This window comes from Vigna unguiculata, chromosome 1 (genome assembly GCF_037176805.1).
Source record: "Vigna unguiculata cultivar grain cowpea cultivar isolate G323 ecotype 2 chromosome 1, ASM3717680v1, whole genome shotgun sequence".
NCBI lineage: Eukaryota > Viridiplantae > Streptophyta > Magnoliopsida > Fabales > Fabaceae > Vigna > Vigna unguiculata.
Window position 1 is genome coordinate 45,355,413 of NC_140792.1, and position 16,735 is coordinate 45,372,147.

Sequence of the window (16,735 nt, forward strand, 5' to 3'; positions counted from 1 at the left end):
AATTGCAGGTACTGGTCCCCTAGTTATTCTGCAGCAAAGAGCAATGCATAAGAAAGGAATTGTGTGGCATTATCGTCAATTTGGGAATATGTGATGTTAATCTTGGTAGGCCACACCTAAAGTTAAGCTTATTATTTAGGTCCAATGCATAGTGCCATAAATGAGAGATAAAGGACTATAAGACATAAGTATGACACTCTTTCCTTAAAGAAAAGAAAAATTGTATTCAAGTCTCTTCTAATTTGTCCACAAATCATTGATTGCCAGTATTGAAACAAGTTGAACAACAAAAATCTTGTCCTCACTACGAGCCCTCCACAGGTAAAATACAATGTATGTTAAAATTGATGGCCTGAAATTTCAAACACTAACCAAAATACAAGCAGTGCAGACAATTGGTAGCAACCATGACACTTCAATTGGTATTCTGCTGCTTGAGTGGCTCAATATGACCGTAGCAGGTTGAGTGAAAAATGTCTCTGTGACATAAAGCAGAAGAATAATTTGGTTTTAGAAATTGTTAATTATTTTATAAAATTTTCTAGAAGAGGTGGCAACTTTGTGCAAAGGCTGGCTTATCATGTGGGAGGGTGTAATAACAGTACTAGAAACGATTTTAATGATTTAAAAGGATGTGATGAAAGAAAAGAAAAATGTGTGATTTGAAATGCTTAAACCCCCGAGTTATAATTTTGATGGGAGGTTTGAGAAGGAAATTTGATGATCATAATGGGCATTTGAAATAGAAGGAGACATAATCCACTTGCCCTTGAAAAATGAAGATGCCTCTGCATTATCCTAAAAACCAGCATTTCCACATCTAATCCTACAACAGACAACTAATTGACAAGAAAGAGTAGTTGTTAGAACTCATAATTTCACTATACTTAACCATGTTTGCTTGGTATAATTGAACTAGCTTGTTAATGGGAGATATTTGATTATAATAATCAACACGAAACTGTAGAAATAGTTGTAACCACTCTGGAGTTAAGCTTACTTTGCACAATTTGGTCTCTGTCAAAGTTCCCACCAATACTATTATTATTTAGCATAGGCCTAAAGTGAAGTGTGTTTTCTTAAGTTAGACCCCAGAAGGAAGAAGTGTGTTACTATGATTAGAAATTAAGCAGCTGAAGAATTTGACAAGAGTTTGAGGTTGTTCCTTAGGAACATATTTTGCTTAGTTAAAAGTAATTAGGAAATTGGCATGAGTAGAAGAAGGAGTGTTAGTAGTAGAAAGTATGATGGAATGGAATGGAATAGAATTCGTGGCCAGCGAGTTCCCACCTTGATTTGTTGGATAACTGAAACTAGTAATGTTCACAAAAGTTTGAGTCTAAGAAGACCATATTAACCCGGTAAATTGGCCCATTAAGCGTGATTGGAAACACAGGCACATGCAAAACTTCATGTGTTTTAGTTAACAGCAACTTAGTTATCTTTAGTCTTGTCAAAGCAAGAAGCGATGATGATGATGACAGAAACATGAGTGTCTCATTCTTGACGTTGCTTTCCATTTATGGAAGATTAAGATCCAACTAATAATGATTATTAAGTTAAGGTCTAGAAGGCGTTCCCCACTAATCAGGTGGATTAGTTTATTAAGTGTAATCTATGAAAGAATGGTATAACCCCATCAATTATGAAAAGGGTTTGTCTGGTTGAAATGTTGGTTTGTACCCCATCTTTGCATAATTACATTTTTCACTTTTGCTTTGTAGTGGGAAATGATAGTCAACTTTATTGCTACATTTACATGATTGCTTGTGATTTTGGGAGAGAGCTTATGCCTCCATTTGAACTATTTGAGATTCTAATAGGCATTAGGTGTGGGACTTGAGTCTTCTCAATCAGAAGTTGTTTGTGGAACTTGGGGAATACTCCACACAATTTCATTACAAAGGTCTAATCAAACTCAAAGAGAAAACTAGTGCCAGACATTAGACACACCAATATCTAATTCGATCATCCTTCCACATCGTACATTCTTCTTACTTTACAAATACACCTTAATACATTCCACCCAATCCATAACTTTTGCCTCTCTACCAATCTACGCACAATCTCATCATCTCCTTCTCTATCATGCTTACCAGTTCATTATCTCCCAAAAAAATATGTACCTTATAGATAGTGATGTTCAAAGTCCACGCCCAATCAGATTCAATTAGCTTTTTATTGTGATATATACTCTTTGTTTTCTATTTAGAGCTGTGTGGGTAGAGGAGACCAGAGGTAGTGGCTCTCGTATGTTAATAGTCGGATAAATATTTGTCTTGTACCCGTTTTCATATTCGTACAGATATATGTTATACGGATATTCACATATTTTTTAATATCACGAATATCTACAAATATTCACGACTATTTAAAAAGTAAAAATTAAAATATTTAACAATATCTTTTAACCATAAATTTAAATAAAACACAATACATAAGATTCATAAATTTCAAATAAAGTCAAAATAACTTATTTAGATAGTGTTAGATGACAGTTTACAAAATGAGGAATATTGTATTTTAAAACCAATTGATAAAAAATAATTCATTCAAAATCAATGTGTTAATATTGTAATATTTTGTTTAATTTGAAGTAGAGTATAGCAGATTCACATGTATGGATGCTAATACCCGTCCCGTTAATAAAGAGGTATAAAAATTACCCGTACCAATTACCCACAAATATCCATTTACAATATTCATTCCTTATTTGTTATGAATTTTTTTGACATTTATAGTTCTATTTCACATACAATGTATTTTAATTAATAATAATAATAATAATAATATATGTTTGACAATGGAATATAATTTGTTAAGTGTTAGCTTTTATTTTTAATGTAATTGCATTAGTCATTCTCCGACGCTTCAAAGGATTTTTTACTTCAAAAAAATATTTAACTTTTTTATTACATTTTTTTATAGAAATTTCAAATTTTATTTATATAGTTATATTATCAATTAGTTATCCAAATTCTTGTAATTCAATAAACTAGTTATCAACTCAAAATGATAAAATAAGGGTTTTCCATGCAATTTACCTACTAGTTACATGATAATCTAGTGTTCTCAACTACACTCTTAAGCCAAAGGGAGGGCCAGTCTGGACTAACTTGATAAGTGGTCTACCGTGTGCCACAAATTTTCACCATTAGATTAATCAATCTAGACTATGTAAGTATATTGTAGTTATGATTCAGGAAATCCTACACTCCATGACCACGTTCACAGAAAAATCTCCAAAGCCATAGTTTTTTAATTGAACATTTCCTCTTTGTCTTCTCCTCGACCAAGGTTATTTATTTATTTATTTCTTTCATAAGCTGTTTAATTATATGACAAATTTCTATGCCACAGTTAAAATGTAATATTATATAAAACTAAATTCGTACTTTATCTTTTATATTTTCACAAGTATATAATTTTAATTGCATATTTAATGGTTCTTACTTTTGAAATTTAAGTAATGGTCTTCTAATTACTTCAAAAATAAGTATACACATTTATAAGTAATCATAATTTCAATTATTTATATATGTCAGATCTTATTAGAAAAATAATAATTAATTTTAGTATATGTTATTTTCAATAATATGATTTTTTTTATCAGTAGTTCAATAATATTAATGATAGACGAAATTTCTTTAATTTTAGAAATCGAAGAATCAGGCTTACAATTAAAATTTGTAGAACAAAATTTGAGATGTATTAAAATATATTAAAATTAGTTTTTGAAATAACAATTAAAAATTAAAATTACTGTAAATAATTGTCATTTTTTCCCTTTTTATATCACAGGAAACTGAGATGCTTAGCTTTTGAATTGTTATTGATGGTTCCCATCATGATTGTGTCTAGATTTCATATTCTGGTCGGTAGGAAAAAAAAAGTCATTCCACATAAACATCACAATAAAATAAGGTAACATCAATCAACATGAAGAGTACCAAAATACTTTATAAATAGTTTTTTTTAAAAAAAAAAAAAAGAAGGAAAAATGATTGCTTAAGAGAATTAAATTCTAGCCAAAGAGACCCATAATTGAATTATTTGAATAGTAAAGACTATAGATGAAAAAATTAAGTAAAAAAATAAATTAATTTTTTTTATAAGTTACAGCTATTTTACGCCTAAATAAAAAAATACAAATTTTAAAAGATCATATAGAATAACTTTATATATAAATTAAGCTGAACTTATGAATTTTTTTCAAATTAAAGTCTTTAAAAAAGAAAACTCGTTTGAATAGTTATAAAATGTGAAAGTTTCTCCAAGCTTCCTAATCACTTAGCTTGAGTAAGAGATGGACAGTTAGTCTTTTTTAGGTGATGTGGGTTCACTTCCTTTTTAATTCCACCACTTACATTTTAGTATTTTAATGAAGGAATTTCTTCCTTCACCCTCATATTTTCTTCCTACACCCCCCTTATATTTGATACATTTTAGATTATTCAATCCATAATGCAAAATTCAGAACTTACATTTCATATTATCCATATTAGTGTAATCTTTCCATTTATTTAATAAACAGTTGTGAATGTTTTTGAATGTGAAGGTGGAAGAAAAGATATGGTGGGGGTGAAGATGGTGGTTGAGGAAAGTATGAAGATGGGGAAGGAAGGCAAATTTGACTTTCTACCTTGTTTACGAAGGTGCACTTTTTTTCTTTAATAATATTGTTTTAAAATTCAAATAATTAATATAATAAAAGTATTTGTTCTAATTTTATTTTTTAGTAAATATTTTTTTGAATTCAAATAATTATTAAATCTCGAGTCTATGACTAGCTTCGAAGTAATGTTCACAATGAGTAGCTGCACCATAATCATTAAGACGAGAGGAACGAGACTGCTAGCCATTTGTTTGTCAGAAAGGTTAAATCATCCCAGAAGTATCCATTTTGGTAGCGAGTTAATTTTTTATAATTTTTTATTTTTTTTAAATTTAAAAAAAGAAAATTTGTCACGTGTCAATCTAATATCATGCCACGTGACAGAGACAGTGTGATGTGCCACATGTCACTAACTATTAAATGTGAAAAGTCTCATTATAATTTCTATACTTATTATTTTGCCTCAATTTGGTCTCAATTTTTAAAACGGAATCAATTTCATCCCTATATCAAATTTAATTTTTATAAATATTTTACAATGGTATTTTTATCATAATTGACATTTTTAACAAAATTAAGTTTATTTAAATGTATATTTTGCACTGGTATTTATTTAATTTTTTTTTAAATATTTATATATCTATAATTTATAGATAAATGTTAGAGATGCTTTAAAAATAAAAACTTTATAATATTAAATATAAAATTTTAAAACAATTTAAAATAAATATATCTAATTAAAATTTTACAATTTAATTTGTAAATTTGTTATTTTTAAACCAATTCTAACATTTGTCTATAAATTATTGATATATACATATTTGAAACAATATTTAAATAAAGTTCAATACAAAATATACATTTAAGTAAACTTAATTTTGTTAAAAATATCAATTATAATAAAAATATTATTGTAAAATTTATATAAAAATTAAAGGTGCACTTTTTTCTTTAATAATATTTTTTTAAAATTCAAATAATTAATATAATAAAAATATTTGTTCTAATTTTATTTTTTAGTAGATACTTTTTTGAATTCAAATAATTATTAAAATTATTTTATAATTTGATAAATTTATTCAAAAATAAAAAAAAAAACAGTACACAAATCCTTCATACGTGTGTTTTCATATATATATATATATATATATATATATATATATATATATATATATATATATATATATATATATATAAAGTACACAAATCCTTCATACGTGTGTTTTCATATATATATATATATATATATAAAATTTGTTTTGTGCATATTTTTTTATCTCTTAAATACTTGTTATTTTAAATTAAAATAATCATATTCTTAATTTTATCTCAAATTTAATTATTTTTATAAATTAAAATTATCATTTTACTATTTTCTCCTTTTTTAAATTATTATTTATTTTACACTAAAATGACATAGGATAACACATGTATTAAGTAGTCTATTACACATTATTATAGAAGAGACGGGACCATCACTTAGAGGATCATCACCAAATGGTTTACTTATACCAGACAAAACATAATTAATAGAATGTAAGAGGTGAAAGTATCCCAACCTCTTCCATGTTAAAACAAATCTGTCTAATATAACTCAATCAAGAGGAGGAGTGAATTGGTTATTCAATTTTTTATTGATTTTAAATGAATCTTGAAATTTTCTTTAATCTTTATGACCTCAAACAACCAGTTTACCAATTCTGAATTAATGGACTGACCCAAGTAATTAAGAATGACATAAAAGATGAAAAAAGCAAAGAGCACAACAATTTTTATACTTGTTCGATTCAAGATGAATCTACATCCAGTCTTCTCCTAAGCAACCCACTTAGGAGGATTCCACTAAATCAATAGAGTTACAAGAATTACAAGAGCATCTATATAATTCAAGACCCTAAAGACTAAGGAGCTTGATCTACAAATCAAGAACTTCCCTAAATGCAATGTCTCCACACAATTGCTCCTAGATCTTCACCTCACACAGTGAATCAACTGTAAATAGAAATAAAATAGAAAAGAACCAAGGAACGAATACACCTAGTGGATGTGCAGATTTAACACTTGATCATAGATCCAAGCTTGACCCTCCAAGATGAAGTCCATTATCAATCCTCCTGAATATCCAAATGAATGATCTCCAAGAAAGCAAGAACTCTGTGAATCTTGATCCCAGAAAGAAATCTCTTAGTTCGTCTCACAATAATCCAGTTATTTCTCTCCATTTTAAAACTGATTTCAAAACTTTTTTTATATCAGAGTTCTACTGCTGTAATTAATGGATTAAAAATTTACCTAATAGATTATCGTGGGTGTATTTTCACTGCATCAGTGCAACACCCTCATATAATCCATGATTTAAGTATTTAATCCATTAACGAGTTCTACATTTGACACATTCAAGAGTTTGACAGCTGATCTAATTCAGTTCAAGCTTAGTTTACATGTAATCCTATATATACAACACCTATGCAAAAGATAAGATCAGGACCAAACCTAAAACAGTGATACACAGTATTTGTATAGCTTTGGACATCATCAAAATCAACTTCATTGAATTTGAGGAGGCTCCCCCTCTCAACATTCCAAGTTGAGCCACCAATACCACCACGTGTAACCCATGCAACATAAATAAATAAAACTTCACAAAATCATAAACTTTAATTAGGATATATTTATTTGAAATGAAACCAATAAAAACTTTCAATCAGTACTTAAAAAAAGAAAAATACAGATGTGCACCAGTTAACTCAAAACAAAAAAGCTAGTACATATACCTCCTCAATCCTCTCTCATCGTCTTTATTAAGAAATTTTGGTGTCCAATTTTTAAAGTTACACTCAACTTGTTAAGCATCTATCTTTTTCCACCTCGAGAGATCTGTGTTCTTTTACGATAAAAACACTTTTAATAATTATAATTAAGTCATGTTGCTTAATTTTGTTTTTTTTCACTAAAATCTTAAAAATATTGTATTTTGTAAAATTAAGAAATAAAAGTTGCACTTGCTAATGTGTTTGTGTTTTGTAGGTTTATGAATTTTGGATACTGCCCTATTCAGAGGATTAAAACAAAAGGAAAGAGATCTTCACTTTTTTTTACATCCTATCTTTTATTTTCGGAAACCTTTGAACTTAGCATACACCATTTCTGCTAGGCATCAAATCGGCAAAGATAAAATACAAATATAGCATAATTCAAGTGTTATCATAATTACTTTCGCGTATATTAATAAAAGTAGATGGATTTAAATTCTAACATACACTATTATACCAATTCTGCAAGTTTTATATTCTTATAAAGACTAATGTGATTGAAAATTTGAAAGTGACGTGACTGTAGATTAGGGTAAAATCATAATCTAGTATTACTGATTGGTACTAAAGAGACAACCGATTATATAAATAAAAGTTACAGTCTTAAACTGCAAAAGGTTCTTAATTGCAAGCTAGAGAAGGGTTGGATTGGGCATGAGTCTCTAATGTGACACAAGATTACACACACATGGGATTTCAAATGAACTAGGAAAACAAGAATAAAATAAAAGCAAATAAATGAAACTTCTCTAAATCATAGAGAGAATATTACTTAATATCTTTTTTTATTTAAATTAATTTTTAGGAAATATTTCAGTTTTAAATATATGTTTCAGTTTTAGAAATTAGTTATTATTTTAGATTAGGAGTGAGATATTTTAAATATTTTATACTTGATATTTTGTCATATTTTTCTCTATATATAGGGTATATTAATAAAATACAAAAACATGTTCCTCCGTATAACATATCACATATATCTCTCATATCTCTCATATTTTCAAAAGTCCTAAGAATTCCAACTGGTATCAAAGCCATTGTTTTTACTACCGATAGAATGGAAGAAAATATGTCACACGTCGCTATTCCACTCTTTGATGGTGAAAGCTATGATCTATGGGCGGTAAGGATGCAAACATATCTAGAAGGGCTAGATCTATGGGAAGTTGTGGAGGAAGATAATGTTCCTTTATCTGAAAATCCCACTGTGGCTCAAATGAAAGTGCATAAAGAAAAGAAAACGAGAAAGACAAAGGCAAAATCATGCTTGTTCGCATGTGTTTCACAAATGATTATGACCAAGATCATGACTCTAAAGTCTCCCAAAGAAATTTGGGAATACTTGAAAGCAGAATATGAAGGGAACGAGAAGATTCGAGGCATGAAAATTTTAAACTTGATAAGGGAGTTCGAGATGCAAAGAATGAAAGAGTCAGAGACGATTAAAGAATACTTAAATAAATTGTTGGGTATTGCCAACAAGATAAAATTGTTGGGAAAGGAGTTTCCAGATTCCAGACTCGTTAAGAAAATTTTCTTGACGGTGCCAGATGTCAAATGTCACAAATGCGGTCAATTGGGACATGTGGAAAAGGTATGCAAATCTAAAGATTCTGAAGAAGATGTTCAAATTGTGGAAAATAAATCAGATGAGGATAAATAAGAGGAGGATCTACTTTTTACAATGTGTTACAGCCAACAAATCTACAAAAGATTGGATTATAGATAGTGGTTGCACAAACCACATGACTCGTGATAGAGAAATTTTCAAGGAGCTCAATAAGTCAAATATTTCCAAGATAAGAATTGGGAATGGAGAACAACTTGCTGAAAGTACAGGAACAATTTCAATTAAAACTCATTTATCCTTTGAAAATAAAGTATGTGTGATAAAAAATACTAACAACATAGAGGTATTCAAAGTTCACATGAAAGACAAAAGATTTGCGCTGGATTTTATGAAGGAGGAATGTGCTACAAATAAAGTGAGTATAAAAGAAAGATCAAAATCAGAAGATAAATATATCTGGAAGAAAGTAGATGTCCAAGTGAAGAAAGTAGATGGAAGTTCACATTCTAATATTCATAAAAGGTCCAATGCAATGAAATCCATACCGAACAAAGAAAAAGAAGATGATGCTGATATAAGAAGAAATATGAAGGATGATGCCAAATTGAAGAAAGATGTGATGCCATGGAAGAAGGAGAAAAACAAATATTGCAAGCACAAAAAGAGGAGAAAATCAAGCATCCAAAGATGGAGAATCAAATATGAAGATATAAAATTTAAATAAACAGATATTATTTTAGATTAAGAGAGATATTCTAAATATTTTATACTTGATATTTTGTTATATTTTGCTCTATACATGGAGTATATCAATAAAATACAAAAACATATTCCTCCGTACGACATATTACATATATATCTCATATATATCTCATATATATCTCATATATATCTCATATATATCTCATATATATCTCATATATATCTCATATATATCTCATATATATCTCATATATATCTCATATATATCTCATATATATCTCATATATATCTCATATATCTCATATATATCTCATATATCTCATATATCTCATATATCTCATATATCTCATATATCTCATATATCTCATATATCTCATATATCTCATATATCTCATATATCTCATATATCTCATATATCTCATATATCTCATATATCTCATATATCTCATATATCTCATATATCTCATATATCTCATATATCTCATATATCTCATATATCTCATATATCTCATATATCTCATATATCTCATATTTTTAAAAAGCCCTAAACAAATGGCCAGTGCCATCTTTCTCACTCTGCTTCATCATTCTTTTGCACATCTTCGGGTACTGACACGATTACCATTGGATGGCACATAGTATTGCATTTCATTTCGGTGTCATTCTTCGAATCCTTCATTGCTTCTTTCATTACCGTCTTCCGTGCTCACCTCTTCACTCTTCCCCCAGAGAAGAGTATAGAGCCCCAAAACGATCAACAGAGACCCTAGGGCACTAAACAAAAAAACAAATGTGAGCCAAAACCAGTTATTATTATTTTGATTGGTGAAAAACAATAATGCATGCGATTTTCTTACGTTCCAACATATAATTTCTCTCGCAGCAAAGCCCAGCTTAAAACGGCAGTGAGGACTAACTGCAAAGGGATAAATACGGATACATAAAGGGGACCTTTTCTCTCAATGGCCCATGACATAAGGGAATACGATAACCCGGTCGCCATTATTCCCTGCAACCAACATTAACATATACTTAGTATATGAATCAATGCATAGTGTATATCAATTCTTTTTTAAGGTAGCATGTGCATGTACCGCATAAAGAGCAGCGGAAAGTCTCATGGCATCGTGGAGTGACCAAGCTGAGGCACTGTGGTCGAAACATAATGCAATGAACATGCACTGAAAGCTTGCCAAGAAACACATTAAGCCTGTGCTTGTGTAAGGAGCTGGGAACTTCTTGCTTATGTCGGTCCAAAACACGAAAATGAATAGGTATAAGATATAACACAGTGGTTCAGTTATGTAAGTTGTACTAAGTTAGGATATGAAGTGCTTACTTGAATTATGAACCACAGCGCCCAAACAAGAGTGCTACCAATTAAGAACAAAGGACCTACAAACATGTTGCCTGAGCCAGAAGCGGTAGTTCCTTCGATTTTCTCTGCATATCTCCAGTGAATACTAGATTGCCCTAAACCAATGGTTTTTCCATGGTAGAATGACAAAATCATCGCTCCACTCACACACAATATTGTCCCGAATACCTTTGCTAGCCCATACCTCTGCTTGATTCCTAGATTCTCTTGTCTTTCCAAACAACAAAACAAAACAAAGATTAAAACATAGTCGCCATGTTACTATTGTGGGAATAAAAGGTATTTGGTACCAACCTGAAGATAACTGCCAGGATAAAAGTGAAAGCTGGCAGCATATTGGACACTGCACATACAATTGTAGGGGTTGAAAATTTTAGCCCCACAGAGTATAGCATCTGGTTTCCTGTAAATCTGCATTCAAGTTCAGTGTGATTAATGTTATCTTTACCTCTGTTAATGTTATGTTTTGGAAGAAATTAATCTTGCACGGTAATTAATCAAATAGATAAATAAAATACATTACCCTGTCAAGGACGATAGTAATATCCGAAACATAAGCTCCTTTGTCAACCTGGGAAGTGTCTTCCTGAAAGAAGAGATGGAAAAAAAATGAAGTTACCTTATTAAAAGGTAATACAGGAACGAAAATTTATGCATGCAAGACAAACATAAATGACAGATTTTGAATCAAGCATGGAGTTTTCCTATTAACTGAGTGACTATGGATGTTGTCTTTTTCGATAACATTTTTGTTATATCTTTCCCCTCTTCATGCATGTTCTTTGCTTCAGTTTCCCAGTAAGGCAAGAAGCATCTTTCATGAATTTCTGTATATTTACCAGTTTCATTAACCGTTTGAAAACGTATGAGATTGATTGACTTCAAGATAATCAGGAAGAACATGAATTTAATTTAAGAAAACTGTTTTCTTGATTATAATTTGCGTAATAGATGGAAAAGGTGTTATTTAATAAGAACAACTATCACCTCTCTTTTCAGAGTGGCCTCTACCCGATTAATACAACAACATATACACAGACACATGAATAGATAGATAAACGGCACCATCAACCAAAACATTTTCATGCATGCAAATAGTGTAAATGAAATGAAACAAAAAGCAGAGAGTTATGGGTGTATATATATTTAATAAGGTACCATTCAAGCCAGAGAGCAAAGGGAGCAAATGGAAACGGTGGCAAAGAATTGTCTATATGTGACGAGGATCAGAGGACTCATCCCCGAGTCTATGGCCAGTCTTGAGGTAATGTTCACTACAGCAATCAGTAATTGCACCATGATCATTAGAACGACGGAAACGAGACCGCTAGCCATAGCCATGTGAATTTGTTTGTGAATGAGATGCACAGAGAATGACTACATTCTCAAGCCACCTTTAAAGCCAACTTTAAGCAAACACTCTTTTCGTTTTCGGTTCTTATTTTTTAAATATTCTTTCTGTTACATTTCAAAATCAAAATCAGTTTTATAAATATATTATATTTTTCTTTAAAGATAGAAAATAGAAAAAGCAATTTATATATTGATTTTTTTTAATTTGTTACTAAGTTCATTTTAAGTTTGTAGATCTTATTTTGTAGATCTTAACTATGGTCGAAATACGGAAAATTATTAACCGTTGCTTCATTTAGATTTAAATTATTTGTTTTTTATTGGCTTAATGATTACATGTTTGAAATAATTGTATGATACGGTAATTTTATTAAAAAGAAATATAGATAATGTAAATACATTTTCATGATAAAAAAGTAAAGTATTATTTATTATAATTAATATTTAATGATTTTATCAAAATAACTTATTTACTCAACATGTTTAAAAATCAACATATTTTATATATCAAATCATTCTAAAGAATATTCAATAATAATTCACATTAATATATATATATATATATGTATTTTTTATCCTAATTATTTTTATTAATATTGTTACTATTGTAATCAAAATTTTATATACTTTAAAATTTATTATTATAATTAAATTAAATATTAAGTAGTGATATAATAAATCACTTGCAAATACTATTATAACACAAAAATATGCAGTGGCTTCATCCATTTAAATTTCTTTCATAGCCATTTAGATTTTAAGGTTCTGGAAGTTGCCTCCAATAAGTTAATGTGATAACTAATTGAGTAGCATAGACATCCTAAATGTAAAAGATATAAAATTAGGTCACCTCTTGATTTTTGTTTTGATTTTCTTTCGGACGATGATAATTTCTAGAATATTAAATCTTTTAATACTTCCAGATATTGTGTTTCAGAAGTGCTTCAGGACCCTATTTTCCAATTTTAGTGTTCCCGAAATGCATTTAGTAAATTCTAGAATTTGAATTTTGAAATATCTATAATTATTTAATAACATATTAAAATAATGTTTTTTTTAAGTCCAAAACACGAGAGAATAAAAGGGAAAATGATGCAAGTAAAATCCAAAAATAACATTTTAAAAAGTAAAAATGAAAACACAAAGGACCGCAAATGAGGAAAAATGATGCAAACGAAATCCAAAATTGGCATTTTTTTAGAATACAGAAAACATGAAAAAACACAGAAAAAAAAAAGAAGCAAATATAATCCGAAAAAGTTTTTGGGCCTTCAATTTTAGATAAGAAAAAAATTATCATGGACTACAAACATGTACATGTACTGCCTTCTCTATTTCTTTTGTTGAGGAAAAATGGTAGTAAAAAAATACAGAGCTAATAAAATATAATCTATACTGTTCTGTTATATAAAATGGATTAATTTTTTTATGTCTATATTATTTTTCTAAGTTAACATAGAAGCGCAGAAAGAAATTCATTTTAATGAATTACAAAAAATCTCGTAATAGGCCCAAATATCCAAGACTTCTATATGCAACCACTAGTTTAACTTCAACACTTCCTTTTTGTGCCCGTGCACATTTCCACACTCTTGCAAAATTACCCATTTTGTAGTTTATTTTTCTCTTTGATTTTATTAACTTAATCTTATCTTTTCCAATCAATTTAATGTCATTAGATATAATATATATATATATATATATATATAATTATTCTTTTTAATTAACCTGTATAGGGATGTTCTTGGTTTAAATTTTCATTTTTTATTTAAAAATGTCCCAAAAGATATTCAGAAGAATGTAAGCCCTATTTTTCAGTTCATATGTGTTTGAGCCTGAACTTTTCGTAGGCCCAAGACCAGCCCATGAAAGGGACCCCCAATACTCTGTCCAGCCCCTCACACTCTCACTTTTCTCATCTTCAGAAAGTTATCCCTCTCTCTTTCCTCTCTCTAGTGAAGCAGAAGCTCTGCTAGGGCATAGAGAAGTTCTCTCATCTTCAAGCTAGCCAAGTCCACCCCCAACCCCAAGTAAGTTGAACCTTAGGTTCTCTAGTCTGTTTTTCCCTTTTCATCGTTTGGGTACGTTGGTTTGGATGGGGTTTAACCTCCTGCCCTTGTTTTGTCTAGATTTTCATGTTTAAGCTCACTGCTCTAGCTCTTGGAAGAGCTGCAGAGAACAAATAAGATGAGTTAGACACAAGTGTCACCTTACCATGTAGTCCGCTATCTCCTCAGTTGGTCTCTCCCCGGTTGATACATGTCAGCTTGAACCCAGGAGGGGTTACCTGCAGAAGAGTCTCCGAAGCTCAAGTAAGTCAAAGCTCTCAGAGAGTCAAATCAGTGATTAATGAATGCGTACCTTTAAATGATGGAGTCCACGCGTATTTATAGAGCATTAATGACGTTTGACCATTTCATGGGCTGGGCCTTAACTTGGGCTCTAGGTGGGGCTTGCGAGTGGGCCAGGGCCCAAACCCAGGCCCTTAAGATTTATTGAATGTGGGGGTTTCATCATACCGAGTGTATTGAAGTGGTCGGCTTAGGCTGTAACCTTACCAGATATGCTCGAGTAGTCGGTCTAGACCGACTACTTGCCTTGATGGCTTATGTTGGTGATATGAGGTGCAGGTTGTCCTCTTAGACATTTAGTTTAGGTTAAAACCGGTACAAGTTAGGCTAACTCGGCCTAGGCTGGATACTTGGCGGTCTCGATATGCACATTGTTTACTTATTTGGTCGAGTTTGGCTAGGTATGGTACACCGAATCTAACAAGGTAAGGGAAGCTAGGGTTTCACGTTATTTCTATTTTATGTGATTAGTGTGTTGTGGAATATGATACAAGATTGGGGAAAACGTTAAATTTTGGTGTATTTCCAAGTTAGGGGTCAAATATTGTGATATTTGACGTTATTTTTCGTATTCTGGAAGCGTCGAGTGGTCGAGTGGTCGTTGGGTGAGTGTGTATTTTTTTGATATGCGCAGTTTTAGTAAAATTGATTTTCCCAACTCATTAACAGTTCAAATTTGAACATTTGGTTCATAACATGCTATTTTGTGGTTTGATCTGTTGGATTGTCGATTAGATGTCTGTAACTTGAGAAATGTGTCACGCATTACTGCAATGATTTTGGTTTTGTGATAATAAATTTTCTTAAAAATTTTGGTGTAAGAATTATGGTTGTGTGTTGTGCTTGATTGTATGGAATTGCAAGTACTTAAATGTTGACACTCATTTATTTGGGATGAATATTATTTTGTGATATATGTATGTCATGGTTTGCATTTATAAAGTATGAGATTAAATGAAATCTTGTTATGTTGAGTATGAAATGGAAAACATGACTTGTTTGGTTGGTGGATTAACATGAGACTTGAATGATTGAGATGGCATGTAAAAATTGTTGGTAAAAGAGTTTCAAGGGAAACTCTTGGTGATGGTGGTTAGTGTATATCTTGATATAGGAGATGTCTAGATAATAATCTTTCACGCTCATGTAGAGCAGAATGATTTATGTGGTGAGAGTGGTAAGAGGTCCTAGTCTTGGCTCATATTGGGCCAAGACATTAGAGGATTAACCCTGTGTGATTGAGTGATAACCCCTTACGTCTAGAATTTGCAGAGTTTAGAAGTCAGCACAGGCGCATACTTCCTTTAGAATTATATATTATATATCAAGAGTAGTCATAGAGTCTTGAAATTGTATGCGTTCACATGATTTGGGTGCCTGGGTGCCTATTGTGTTAAATTTTAAATTCTTTGAGCAATCTTTTATAAAACAATAGTACTCTTGTGTTCTGTTTTTTAATTGGCATCATGGTGTACCTAAATTTTCTCCCCAGTATGTTTTTGGAGAACTGTATTAGTTGTATTAGTGGATCCTCCATGCTTTATGTCTGATGCTCTATTAGTTTAGTTGTTACGCGTGGGTTTCTAATCCACCTTGACCACGACTTCCTTTACAAATTTTCTAATTTCTATGAAATTTTTTATAAATTTAAATTGGATTATGTATAAACTAATTTATAAAAACATCTTACATAATTTATTTAATTTTTAATTTACATATAAATTATTTTTAATTAACGGAGAAGTTTATTTTCATTTCATATTTTCTACCCTACAAATCTATAAGGACAAATTCTTCCTCATATACATTTTTTTTTCTTTAATATTGGAAAAGATGAGATAGAATTTGTTTTCACTCATTACCTTGGCCCCAATAGTGAAAAGTTTGAATTTATTTCGAAGAGATAATTTTTTTTTATCATCGTATTGTTTGGTACCAACTTTTTTTTTCATT

At 30.4% G+C, this 16,735-nt stretch overlaps 1 protein-coding gene and 1 pseudogene across 2 annotated transcripts; one reads left to right on the forward strand and one right to left on the reverse strand.

Moving 5' to 3' along the window:
• The first annotated feature begins 8,485 nt into the window (after positions 1-8,485).
• On the forward strand, positions 8,486-9,091 carry LOC146889009 (uncharacterized). Its single transcript, XM_085666966.1, has one exon. The coding sequence runs from the start codon at positions 8,486-8,488 to the stop codon at positions 9,089-9,091; it is 606 nt and encodes a 201-aa protein (XP_085523092.1).
• Positions 9,092-10,277: 1,186 nt separating this feature from the next.
• On the reverse strand, positions 10,278-12,419 carry LOC114178108 (WAT1-related protein At1g09380-like; annotated as a pseudogene). The gene is made up of 7 exons (XR_014985400.1): positions 12,237-12,419; positions 11,602-11,664; positions 11,373-11,489; positions 11,039-11,289; positions 10,795-10,952; positions 10,558-10,709; positions 10,278-10,474 (listed from the first exon to the last, which is right to left on the reverse strand). The product of XR_014985400.1 is annotated as a WAT1-related protein At1g09380-like (transcript).
• Between the last annotated feature and the right edge of the window lie 4,316 nt (positions 12,420-16,735).